The sequence below is a fragment of the Fonticula alba genome (assembly GCF_000388065.1).
Source record: "Fonticula alba strain ATCC 38817 unplaced genomic scaffold supercont2.2, whole genome shotgun sequence".
NCBI lineage: Eukaryota > Rotosphaerida > Fonticulaceae > Fonticula > Fonticula alba.
The window spans coordinates 1,117,121-1,129,381 of NW_009242972.1; the positions used below are offsets into that span (position 1 = coordinate 1,117,121).

The window sequence follows — 12,261 nt, forward strand, 5'->3', positions numbered from 1 at the left end:
GGTTTCTCTTCGCCGCGGCCTTCGTGCCGCGCCACAGGGGGGGGGGGGAAGGGCGCCCAGGTGGGGTTGACGCTCGAGCGTGAGGATGCGTCGGCGCGCGCACACTAAGAGCTATCCAACACGGGTCATGGGGTGGCCTGGGCGGAGACCAAGAGCTGAGGGGTGTTCAAAAAAAAAAGAGCCAAGTTAGAAGAGTGGAAAGGGTGCGCCGACGGATGAAGGGCGACGGCGCATAGGCGCCAGTGCCCGGCGGGGGAGGGGGGGACATGGCCCGACGGGTGGGTACCTGATGAAGGGGAGACACAAAGCACGATGCTTACAGATGGCCGAGGCGGGAAAGGGGTCTCTGGCTTGGCAGCGCGGGTGACTGATCGAATGGAAGGTGTCCGGGTACGGGGGCGGCAGGAGTCTTTCTCTTGTGACGAGCTCTAAGCAATGAGGCTGAGACGTGGTTGACGCTGAGGGGAGCTCTTGCACCGGAGGCGGAGCTTGGCTGTGGGCGCGGGAGTGCGTGGGCGCGAACGCGAGTGTGCTGGGGCCGTCTCAACCGGGGAGAAGGAGCCTGCTCTGTGAGTCCAAAAGCGGAAAAAGCACGATGTCGGGAGGGAGACCGGGGGGGGGGGGGGGGGGGCGACAAGCAAGGCAGTGGCCGGGGGTGTCAGTGTCCGTATGTGACAGGCGATTGGGATGCTCATGACATCAGCTTGCTCCAAGGCCGGCGGGGGCAGGACCCTGGTGAAGCAGACCAGAAAGAGGGGATATCGAGGCAGGGGGGGGGGGGCTGGAGGGGACAGAGCGATGGTGCCAGGGAAGCGAAGGCAACAAGTTGGATGGCAAGTGGCCTCCTTGTCCCCGCTGGATCTGTCTTTACCAGGACAAGCAATCGGCCTTTCACCGCCGATGCTGAGGGTCGAGGGGAAATGCGAGGCCGTGACTCACACGCAAGGCAAGACAGGGGACCAGGGGATCGACAAGATCAGGCACAACCTCACCGAGCGTCTAGGCGCGGTCGAAGGAGGCAGTGGCGCGGAGGGGAGACGAAGTGGGGCAACAGAGAGTAGAGAGAAGGGAGCGGTCGAGCACGAGGAGGGGTGGGAGGAGAGGCGACAGATGGGGGGAGGGGAAAAGACCTGGGCTGGATCGAAACGAAGTGGTATACACGGAAGCGCAGGCTATTCGGCTGTGATGCAGTGTAAAAAAAATCGCCCACACGGGGGCCCAAGTCGACATCCCCAGCCTGTCCCACCCGGAGAGAGGGCGACAGAGCGAGAGCAAGAGAGAGAGAGAGGGGGGGGGAGGGAGAGGGAGAGAGAGAGAGAGGACGAGCGAGACAGCCGGGGAAAGAAAGCACACGAGAGATGGCTGGGTGTATATCGGGGGGCTGTGGGCAGCACCCCAGTCAGACATGTCATCGGCGCAGAGGGTCTGCCTCGGACACGCGCAAGCTCCGGCTCGTGCCAAAGCATGCACGATCGGCGATGGAAGGTCTTTGGGGGCGATCGCCAAAGGGCCCAGTCCGGGCGGTGGACCGCCGTGAGATGTCATCCGGACCTTCGGACCATAACGGCCCTGGAGATGATGGGCACATTGCCGGGCGGGGGGGGGGGGGGTGCAAAGTATACGTCCCAGCCCTCGGCGCTCCGGGGAGGGCCAGCCGTCGATCGAGGGGCACCAGCTTGGTGAAGCAGGCCCTCCGCCGTCAGCGTATCGTTTGCACAGACACACCCTCATGCCGCGTTGGCCTGTCTGTCCTGGACGGGACGCCGCGGCCCCCTGAGAGCGGGGATCCTCCTCGGCATTCCCCAGAGCCAGGGGGGGCGGGACGGCGAGTGGCCAGTAAAGCGATGCACCGCCCCAGGGTTGTGGAGGGCGAGGGCGGGGGGGGGGGGGGGGCCGGAGACAGCAGCCGGCGGGGAGAGTGGGAGAAACAAGCACCGGGCGCGGGCGCCCCTGCTCGCGCGCCGCATGAGCGCCAGCACGCGCCGCATAGCAACGGCACCCCCTTCGACCGGGACGACAACCACCGCCGGGTCGGGGATGGCTCAGCGAGCCCGCGCCCGCCTCCGTGGCCGAGAGCAACAACAGGTATTAACACACCTGCTTGTTCCCACCCCGGGGGGGGGAGGGGGGGAGACAGGACGCCCTCGGTCGACCTCCCCCACAAGTCTACCTCCGCCGGATGGCGCCTGCGGCCGGTGTGTCACAGGCTCGGCAGATAGATCGGTCAGCTGCTGCCAGCGGTGGCCTTCTCCACCAGGCCGGGTGATGCATTTCCCGCCTCGATAAGGTCGCCGGGTCTTTGGGCATTACATCAGCTACGGTGCTGCCGCCTGGAGGCTGAGGTCGGGCGCGTGGAGAGGGAAGGGGGAGGGGCGCGCGGGAACGAGGGGCGAGGTCCAACTGACCCCCCGCCCCTACCCCCCAGCCCGGACCCCGGCGGTCTGCCAATGGAGCCCGGGGGATGTTCCCATCGGAAGGAGGCGTCCGGTTGTGGGTCTGGCTCCATCATCCGTGTGCGCCAGCCCGCCCGGCTTATCTCCCCGCCTGTGTGACGCCTGTGGGCTGGGGGGGGGGGGGGGGGGGGACCAGGGCGGTGAGGGAAAACCGGCTAGAACGAGGGACAAAGAAAGAGACTCATTGACTCAGCGTCTGAAACCCGGGGGGAGAGGGGGGGAGAAGAAAACCAAGGAGGGGCGGGCACCCACAGAGCGAACGCCCTCAACAACCCCCGCCCCCCCCCCCCCATGGGGAGGATGTCGGGAGCAAATATTTTCCCCCCACCCCGTATATGTTGCACACGCGTGCGCACGTATGTGTGCGTGTGTGTTCACCACGGCGCCTTCAGACCGAGGGCGCCATCGAGGAGACCCGCCAGCATCCCACATGGCTGCATGTGGAGCAATTGAGCGCATGCATCTATTTGTTGTGGGATGGTCCTGATCATGGGGCCTAGCCCATTGACCCGGCGTACGGCCCATCTCAAGGATGCTGGCACCGTAGTTGCTGGGGGGAAGCCGGAAAGCAGCGCTGACGAAGAGCCCACAGGGCCAGTGCATAAGGGCGTCCGGCCCTGGGCGATGCACCCAGGGGACACAGTCAAGCGGGGGAGAAGGTTGAAGGGACACACATGACGCACAGAGCATTCGAGCTCCTTGCTCGGCCCCGGGGGGAGGGGGGGGGGTCATGGAGGGGCGAGGAAGGGGCCGCCAAGGGGCCTGGGAGGGGATTACCGGTGGGGGGAATCCATCAACTGGTGGGGTACGCATGGTATGAAACCCCCGGAGGCCGGCCCGTACGTGGCCTCCAATGGCAACTCACGTAGCACACAGCACAGGCCCGCGCGCGCATTGGATTCGGCGATAATCTCCCCCGCACAGGTGTTCGTGCGGCATCCCCGGTTGCCGGGGGAAACCACACTTGAAGTCATTCCCACTCCCGGCCCCGCCATCCCCACGCCTGGGCCCGCCGGTCCGCCACCCCGCCCGCAGGCCTCCTGTGGGGCCGCCGGAAGAAGCATACCACGAGGTGAGCGAGGAACATCGCGCCGGCAGACAAAAAGGGTATCCCCACACCCGGCGGCCGCCGAACCCCCGCCCGCAGAAAGGTCCCACCCGGCGAGCCGAAATAACCCACACAATCGCCCCCGATGCGGTGTGCCCCCCTTTCCCCCTCCCCCACTCTCTGCAGGTTAGGCGCATGGCGCCGCGGTGGTGCGGAGCCCGGAGTTCCCCCGATCTCCTCCGCCGGCTCAGCCCGAAAAGGAGGGCAGACCATGGGCACGGCCACAGAGAGCCCACAACAGATCCCCCGGAGAACCGGAAGCCCCTCAACGAACCAACCCTCGGGGCCCCCCTGGTCTCCGGCTGCCGTCCGGCCCCGGCGCGTCGAGCCGGGCCGGGCCGGGCCGAGGAGGGGGAGGGGGCAGGAGAGAACGGCCGGCACTGCACCTCGAGGAAACCGGCCCGATCCAGCGGCAGCGCCCGGCTCGAAGAGAGAAAGGTATCTGTGTGCAGGGGGGGGGGGGGGGAAGAAAAAAAAAGAAAAAAACAAGTCCAGCGGAAACACATATCAAACAGTTGTGGACGCTCTCCAGCTCGCCTGTCCGACCGATCGGCGCCGCCAGCCAGGGTGTTCCTCCGGCCCCACAATTCGCAGAATGTTGGACTCGGTATCTCAGTTACACGAGACTCGGTGTCACGTGCGGCGCTCCCTATAATCCATCGGATTATTATAGACCTGGGATGCTGTGCTTTGCTTGAAAAGGCGACCCACAAAAACAAGGGGCGGCGGGCCTTTTCAGTGCCTTCCCCGTGTTGTGCTCCGGCAGGGGACCTGGTTGGCCTGGGCATGCTTGTCCCTTCCCCCTTGCCCGCGGCCGCCCAGGACGACGCATCGCCGAATGCCGGTGGGTGCGCAATGTCCCCCCCCCCCCCCCCCGATGACCCGAGGTCGCTGCGCCCATCTCCCCCGGGCTTCTTCTGGCTCACGGCCAGCCAGCAGGGCGTAGGAGGGTGGGATCATTTTCATGGCTGGCGTGATGGAGAGACCACGACACACTGGGCTAGGCCGTGCGTCGAGGCCGCCATGGTGTTCACGGCCAAAGCACCCCCCCCCCCCCCGGGAGCATCCGCGCCTCACGGGAAAGCCCCCGCGCCGTTCGGAGCCCCGGGGCCCAGCCTCACCCGCCGGCTCCCATCCGTCTGCCGATCTGGTCGAGCGAGATCCCCCTGCCTGGAAGCCCGTCGCGAAGCCGGGACTTCGGCGCCCCGCCCTGAAGACGACCCACGCCGGCTGCCCCCAGCCGCGTCGAGCCCTGGCCTCCCGCCCCGTCCCCATCCCCCCGTCCCCATCCTCTGTGCCTCCCCTACCGCCACCCCGCTCCTCTCTCTTCCCTCCCCCCTCTCCGCTCCTGCCGCCCCCCTCTCTTCCTTTCTCTCTCTCTCTCTCCCCCCCTCCCCCCTCCCACTTCTCTTGCACCGGTGCCGGCGATTTGCCCCCCACCTTGATGCTTCTGCTCTCATGACCGATACTCTGATCAACTCCAACTTTCTGGGGCCCCTTTCCGGCGATGGCCGGCTTAATCTGACCCTGCTCCGGGTGCCTGTCCTGCCGGTGGCCGAGGCGCCCGATGGTGGTGCTGTCCCCGATGCCACCGCCGCCAAGGGGAAGCCACTCACCAAGGGTGCCGGGATGGCCTGGGCTTCGACCACCGGCAGCGCGGCCGCGCCAAGCACCCTGCCGTCGGCGGCGGCCGCCCCTCGGGATGCCGGTTCCGCCTCCTCTTTTCTGGACTTGTCTCGGGTGGACTTCTGTCTGGCCCCGGAGGACCGTGCCAGCCTGAGGGCCACGGCCTCGGAGGCCGGCGCCGCGACTCCAGCCCCCACCCGGGCAGCGCCTCCCAGCTTTGCGGCGGCGGCGGCGGCGGCGGCGGCGGCGGCCACCTCCGCCGGCTCCGGCAACACCCCGGTCGTGGCAGCCAGCGCGCCGGCCACTCCCGCGGCCCCGGTTCCCGGTCGCCGGGTCGTCATGTCGTATGCGCACATGGCGGCGGCCAAGCTGCCAGCCGCCGAGACCGCGCCGGCCAATGCCCTGCCCGGTGGCCTGTCGCTGTCTGCGCTCCCGGCCCCGGCCTTCCCCCTGAGTCCGTCTCTCTTTTCCTTTACGCGGTCGCCGGCCCCTGTCGCCGCCCAGCCTGGCCATGTGTCGGACACGTCGCGTATGTCTTTTTCCCCCCCCCCTCCCCTCCCTGTTTCACCTCCTCCCCCCACCCCCTGAGGCGGGAGGGGGGGCTTCCCGCTTGGGTGTCGCTGCCCTGCTCCCCCTTGGGCCCCCGTCCATCTTCCGCCCACTCACCCCTCTCCGCAGAGTCGCCCACCATTAGCCTCACCTGTGGTGGGGCGCCCAGCGCCGCGCCGATCTCCCCACAAGCTTTCATCGAGGATGTCGTTCCCTTGGTATCCGGTGCGTGCCGGGCAGTTTGATTTGTTGCAGCTCTGTCGCTATTCTCCTCGCCCGGGCTCGGTCCTGACCCCCGACAAAACCCCTCCCCCCTCTCCCCCCTCCCGACGATCTGGGCTTCCTTCCGGCCGGTTTGCCCGCCGGCCGACCCTCCAGAGCACCTTCGCAACTTTTCGCAAAAGGCCTCGGTCCCGCCCCTCCGGCCGCGTGGGTTCATCAATTCCGGGAACATGTGCTTCATGCACTCGGTGCGCTCGGCTGGCGGCTCCCTTTTTCCATGGCCCTCCCCCCGGCGGCGGGGGTGGGGGGTCGTCCAACGTGGCTCCTGCTCCAACACTTGTGCTGACCTTGGCCCCTTCTGGCCGAATCCGAATTTCCCAGGTCCTCTCGCCGCTCATCCACTATGCCCCGATCCAGCATCTGATGGCGTCGATCCCGCCGCGTCACATGCAGGCCCTCTCCGAGCTGGCCCCCTTCCTGAAGGCCTTGTGCGTGGTGCACCATGCTCGTTTCTCCTCCCTCTCCCCGGCATGTCTCCCGTTGCGCTCCGTGTGCTTGGCATGACCGACTGACGCCGCCCTCCTGATGGGCCTTTCCATCCTGCCTCCCCTGCGGCTCCTTCTCCTTGCCCGACAGCGCGGACCTCATGCGCCAGTTTGAGCCGCTGACCGGGTCCGGCTCGCAGCCGGGCACCGCGCCGACCTCGCCGAATAAGCGTCAGCCGGTTGGTGCCGGGGCCACTGTCAGCACCAGCTCTGGGCCCCTCAACGGTGTGGGCATTTCGGCTGACCAATTCCCCTCGACCCAGGGTCCCCTGCGTTTGCCGCAGGACATCCTGACCGCCGTTCACTCGAAGAAGGGCCTGGCCCTCACTGTATGTCCACGCGCATGCCGGCCTTCCCCTGCTCTCCTGGGCCCCCTCCCCCCCCCCCCCTATCTCTCCTTCCTGCTGACTCTTTCTCCTCACCTCCCCCTTTCTCGCCCTTGCTTTGTCTCCCCTCCTCTTCCACTGCACGCCCACTTAAATAGGGCAACCAGGAGGACGCCGAGGAGTTTCTCGGTCATATCCTGATGCTGCTGCATGAGGAGTTCTGCGAGAGTGCGCACTTCCCCTCCCTTCCCTCTGTCCCTTTCTTTCCCGCTCGCCTCCCCTCGTTCTTTCTCCGCACGACTCACGCCTTTGGTCATTTGCTCTCGCCCGCCGCCGCAGTCCTCCAGTACGACGACCGGCTGTTTAAGAAGCGCACCGGCCGGTCACGCACCGGCCAGGATGATGACGATGATGACGGCTGGTCCGTGGTTACTGGCACATCGGGCAACCGAGTCGTGCATGCGCGTGCTGTGCGTTCTTTTGCGGTGCCTTTCGGCTTTCATTCATTGCCCGGCTCCCCCCCCCCCCACCAATCATCTCACCACCCCCGGCGTGCCTGTCGCTTCGTTATCCTCTTCAAACCCCCTGCAGGTCGGATCGGACTCCAAGTTCCCGACCCCCATCTCGCAGATTTTCTGGGGCCGGACGCGTAACATCGTCAAGATGGTCCACTCCAACACCCCCTCCATCACATTCCAGCCCTTCCACACGATCCCCCTCTTCATCAATGTACGCTGTTCCGGGAGGGCAAAGCGGGGGGGGGGGGGGGACTGCCCCGTCTTTAACCGGGCCTTTTCTCTCTGCCCTTTCTTCTCTGCCTTTTTCTCTCCACTCATCCTGCCTCTCCTTTGTCCCCTCTTCTCGTGCAGTGTCCGTCGGTCACCTCTCTGGAGGGTGCCATTCTGAACTTCGTGCAGGAGGAACCGCTGCTTGGCTTTGTCGATTCGAACACCGGCCAGCCCGTGCGCATAGATCTTCCAACATCTGCGCTGCCTTTCTTCCTCATGGTTTTTTTTTTTGCTGACCTGCTCCTCCTCTCTCCTCCTCTCTCCTCATCACTCCTCCTCTCTCCTCATCACTCCCCCTCTCTCCTCATCACTCCCCCTCTCCCCCTCTCTCCCCCTCTCTCCCCCTCTCTCCTCCTCTCTCCTCATCCCTCCCTCCTATCCCCCTCTCAACAGGCCACGGCCCATCGGTCTTGCTCTTTTGAGACCCTTCCACCGATGATCATTTTCCACATGAAGCGCTTTGTGTACACCATCAAGCCCGTGTCCAACGGGCGAGACCAGCTCCTGCCCCCTGGAGGCAGCCCCCTCGGCGGCATTGACGACATGCCCGAGATGCCGGACATCAACATCGTCAAGATCCGCAAGCCAGTTAGCTTCCCGCTGCACCTCCAGCTCCCGGCCGAGTCCATGCATCGGAGCCTGTCCGCCTCCTCGTCCTACGAGCTTCATGCAGGTGTGTTTGCCTTCGGAATCCCCCCCCCCCCCCCTCCCCCCTCCCCCCATTGCCTTGCGCACCCCTCACTCACTCGCTCCTCCCACATCCGCCAGTGGTAAACCACCATGGCCCCTCGGCTCAGGGCGGGCACTACACCTGCTCGCTCAATCACCCGTCCCTGGGCTGGCTGCGCTTTGACGATTCTCATGTCACCCCGCTGGCCAGCCCGCCAGTGATCACCCCGGCCGCGGTGCGTGCAGCCGAGTATCCTCGGCCGCGGCCGGCGACCACCAGCAGCCCCCGCTCTTCGCCTCTGTTGGTGTCTGCCGCCGGGGCCGACCCCTCGGGTGATGAGAGCGGCGACGCGTACCTGCTCTTCTACCGGCGCTCAGGCTGACGCCAATCTGACAGGCACTTCTCGCCGTCCCTTTCTGTGTGTGCCTCTCGCTTGCTGGCTGGCTGGCTGGCTGGCCGGCTGGCTCTGCCTCACGGGCCGGCACAGGCCGCCGTCTGCTCCTCGAGCGCGTCCACCAGGGGGCCCCCAGGGTTCCCATTTGTCCTTGTTCCTTCTCCCTCATCACGTGAATGTATCCACATGAACAAACCTCTCTTCGTTGGCACCAGGCGATCCTTTCCCACAGTTACGCGCCTTGGCGCGCGCGCGCGCGCGCACCCCTCGCGAGGGAGGAGGGGGCTGGGGGGGGGCTGGGGGGGGGCCTGCACTGTGCGGAATCCCGGTCACCGGTCTTTGGGCATGGGAGGGGAGACAAGGGGCGCGATCTTGCCGCAGGTCGACTGCCCCCGGGGGTCGGCTTTTTCCATGCACTTCCCCTCCTCCGTCTTGCCTCGCCGCTCCCCGCCGCCTCTCCGGTGGGCCTTTTCCCCTTCTTGATCTATCCGTGCTCCCGCTTCCCTGCTTGCCGTTTGTTCTTGGCGTCGAGAAAAAAAAAGTCGCCCTCCTCACGCTGGGCATGGAGTCCTCCCTGGACCATGCGTGCAACTTCTCCAGCCGGCTCTTCTTGGATCAGCTGCGTTATGAGTATGGAAGCAACCTCCTGCCGCCTGCCCTGTCCGGGCAAGCGCCCTTCTTGGGCAGCCCGCAGCCCAGCTGCTCTTTCCATGGTGTCCACTTGCCGGATCTATACTCCTTCGCCCTGTGGGACTCACTGAGCGGCGGGTCGGCCTCGGTAACTTCGCCTCTGCCCGCGGCCATGGCCGTTGGCATGCTCCCCGTGCCGGACCATGTGTCCTTGGATCATGTCCGTCTTTCGCTGGGGCTGGCTGGCTATTCTCTCTCTCCCTCCCTCTCTCTCTCTCTCTCTCTCTCTCTCCCTCCTTCTCTCTCTCTTTCTCTTTCTCTTTCTCTCTCTCCCTCCCTCCCTCTCTCTCCCTCTCTCTCTCTCTCCCTCTCCCTCTCTCTCCCTCTCTCTCCCTCTCTCTCTCTCTCCCTCCCCTTCCCTCCTCCCGCGCATCCTCCTGTCGTAGCTGCCCCTTCGGCGGAGCTAACCCCCCCTCCCCCCCTCATGGCCTGACGTAGATCATGCTCCTTGGTGCTCTGCGGCTACAGGCCTCCGGCCAGCCGGTGCTGGCCACGCGGGCCGGGGCCGAAGTGGCCGGCGTGGCTGGCGACGTGGAGATCCTTTCGCCCGTGGGCGCTGGCCAACCACCGCACACGGTGCGGCCAGATGGCCGGCCCGCCCAGGCGGCCTTCGGTTCCGGCTCCACCGGGGACAGCACCGGATCGCGTCTTGGCGGCCAAGGGTCCTCCTCGGCGGCCACCGTGGTGCCGGTTCGCGAGCCCGGCGTCCCGCTTGTGGGCCCGGCCACGGCGCAGGCTCTCGGGCAGTGGCATTTTCCCGACCGATACCCCGGCCCGGCGGCGGACTTCCCATACTCGGACTTTGTGTTGGCCAGCGGCCGGCGCTCGTCGCGCTCAGCGGCCGAGGCCGCGGCCGCCAGGCAGCGCTCGGCGGCCGCCAGGCAGCGCTCGGCGGCCGCCACCGGGGCCGATGCCACCGATGGCACGGGCGCCCCGGCGGCGGCCGATGTCGACGATCCGGAGGAGGCGCCCCGCCCGCCGGAGCCCGAGCACCGGCCTGGGGGAGTGCAGCCGGACGCGCGGGCCGCCTGGGACGGCCGGGTCTCCAACCGGCCACCTATACGGCCGGCGGGGAGGCCGGCCCGGCCCAGCAGCCCCCCACCCGGGAGCCTGCCTCGTCTGGCCGCTGGTCCGGCTCGTCGAACTCCGGCACCGAGCATGAGCTGCCCGTCCTGCCGGTCGACGAAGAGGAGGACGACCTTTCATGGGCCAGCACCTCGATGATGTTGAGCGACTTGGACCGGGTGGCGCGCCTGGCCGCAGCGACGCCAGCACCTGCGCGGCCGGGTGGGCTTCTCCCGCCGCTGTCCCCCGGTGGCCATGGGCTGACCCCTTCGGAGGCGGCCGGCGGCGTGGTTTCCCGGCCCGGGCCTCTGGAGCCATACACCCCCCCCTCCGGGGGGAGTGGCTCGCACGAAGCCGACGATGTGTCCTCGCACCAGCTGAACCGGCTGCTGGAGGACCTGGGCACGGCGCTCAATGCCATGGGTTCGCCGTCGGACGCGGCGGCCATCGGACGCGACATGGCCCGAGTTGGCTTCTCGCGGTCGGTCATGGAGCCCTCGTCGCTGTTGGACTCCTCGGTGCCTGGCCCCGCCGGCAGCCGGGGTGGTGGTTTCGGTGCCGGCGTCGGCGTCGGCCCCGGCAGCGGCAGCGAGGGCGACGCCTTCCCAGCCCGGGTGTGGGAGAACCCCCTCGGGGAAACCTATTTGCAGTTTGGCGTCCCGCGCGAGCTGCCGGCCGAGGCTGGCCATGCTGACGCCAGCCTGTCGGCGGCCAGCAGTGTCGACACGCGAGTCATCGAGCAGCTGTCGGCCGCCGTGCAGCACCTTCGCCCGACGGACTTCGATTCCGGGCAAATCCACCGAATCCTGGATGACACGACGTTCTTGTCGACCCCCGGGTCCTCGGCCACGCCGCCCTCCTCGCGGTCTGCCCGGACCAGCGCGTCCCGCTCGGCATACCGGGGGTCTGCCGCGCAGCTGGCCAGCAGCACCTCGCAGGCCGAGGTGTCTTTTGCTTCGGAGGAGTTACCTCCGGCGCCGGTGCCGGCACCGGTTCCCGCGGCAGCTCCGGTTGCCTTCCCGACCCCGGTTCCCGTGCCGGCAGCTGTTCCGGCTTTGGCGCCGGTGTCGGCAGCACCAACTCCCGCGGTGGCGGTCCCCGCGCCAGCAAAGACGCCTCGTCCTCCGAGTGGCGGCGCCCTGCCCGTCGGGTGCGCGGATGCCGCCTTTTGCCTGCCCCTTCCTCCCCTTTGGCCCTTTCCTGCCATCCGCCCGCCCATTTGCCCCCTGCGCCTTCTTGTCTCTGACCTGTGTTGTGCTGGGCGATCTCCTGCATGGACAGCTTCCCCCCGGTCGGGCCGATGCCTGCGGTCCCGGTGCACCATCACCATCATGCGTATCTGCAGCAGCAGCCCTTCCCCGGCGGAACACCCATGCCTGGGCTGCTCCGGTCTGTCGACTCGTCTGGCAATCTCTCCTCCTCCTCCTCCTCCTCCTCCTCCTCCTCTTCGACGGACAGCCTGTCCCTGGTCCCGGCACCGGCTCCGGGCCCGGGCCCAGGCCCGGCCCCGATCTTGATGTCCCGGTCGCCAGCGCGGCCGCTTTACGAGGCCGACCTCCATGGCCCGGGAGATGCGGCCTCCGGGCTCTCGGCCTCCGGCCTTTCGTCGGAGTACTCGCTCTCCGCGGCACGGCGCCGGCCGGCGGTCCAGTCGCCCTCCCCCCAACGGCATGTCTTCCCGGCCGCCAATCCGGGAAGTCTTCCCAGCCAAGCCGAGTCCGACATGTCGGACTCCTCGAGCCTGAGCGCTCCGCCCGGGGGGTGCGTACGCGCCGGCTCGCCGCGACTCTCAGCCTCCTCCCCCACCCCCTCCGCCGACGCTGAC

At 67.4% G+C, this 12,261-nt stretch overlaps 3 protein-coding genes across 3 annotated transcripts in view; 2 read left to right on the forward strand and 1 right to left on the reverse strand.

Moving 5' to 3' along the window:
• H696_01270 (hypothetical protein) overlaps positions 1 to 161 on the reverse strand; it is a gene marked incomplete at its 3' end in the record, with an annotated part of 2,925 nt that extends 2,764 nt beyond the window's left edge. Inside the window, exon 1 of the mRNA XM_009495160.1 lies at positions 104 to 161. The remainder of the gene's footprint in view (positions 1 to 103) is intronic.
• A 4,858-nt stretch (positions 162 to 5,019) lies between these two features.
• Positions 5,020 to 8,896, forward strand: H696_01271 (hypothetical protein; the record flags this gene model as incomplete). The annotated part of the gene is made up of 11 exons (XM_009495161.1): positions 5,020 to 5,716; positions 5,866 to 5,961; positions 6,115 to 6,206; positions 6,340 to 6,446; positions 6,595 to 6,832; positions 6,988 to 7,057; positions 7,169 to 7,299; positions 7,421 to 7,558; positions 7,699 to 7,791; positions 8,011 to 8,290; positions 8,386 to 8,896. The coding sequence occupies 11 exons, from the start codon at positions 5,020 to 5,022 to the stop codon at positions 8,667 to 8,669; spliced, it is 2,226 nt and encodes a 741-aa protein (XP_009493436.1). The 3' UTR covers positions 8,670 to 8,896.
• A 186-nt stretch (positions 8,897 to 9,082) lies between these two features.
• On the forward strand, positions 9,083 to 11,870 carry H696_01272 (hypothetical protein). Its single transcript, XM_009495162.1, has 3 exons — positions 9,083 to 9,531; positions 9,810 to 11,586; positions 11,718 to 11,870. Exons 1-2 carry the CDS (start codon positions 9,244 to 9,246, stop codon positions 10,593 to 10,595), a joined length of 1,074 nt encoding a protein of 357 aa, XP_009493437.1. The 5' UTR covers positions 9,083 to 9,243; the 3' UTR covers positions 10,596 to 11,586; positions 11,718 to 11,870.
• The last annotated feature ends 391 nt before the right edge of the window (positions 11,871 to 12,261 follow it).

Coding starts and splice junctions, on each gene's coding strand:
- H696_01272 (XM_009495162.1), top strand. CDS start 9,244: ATGGAGTCCTCCCTGGACCATGCGTGCAACTTCTCCAGCCGGCTCTTC. Junction 9,532..9,809: donor ACCATGTGTCCTTGGATCAT/GTCCGTCTTTCG, acceptor GGCCTGACGTAG/ATCATGCTCCTTGGTGCTCT.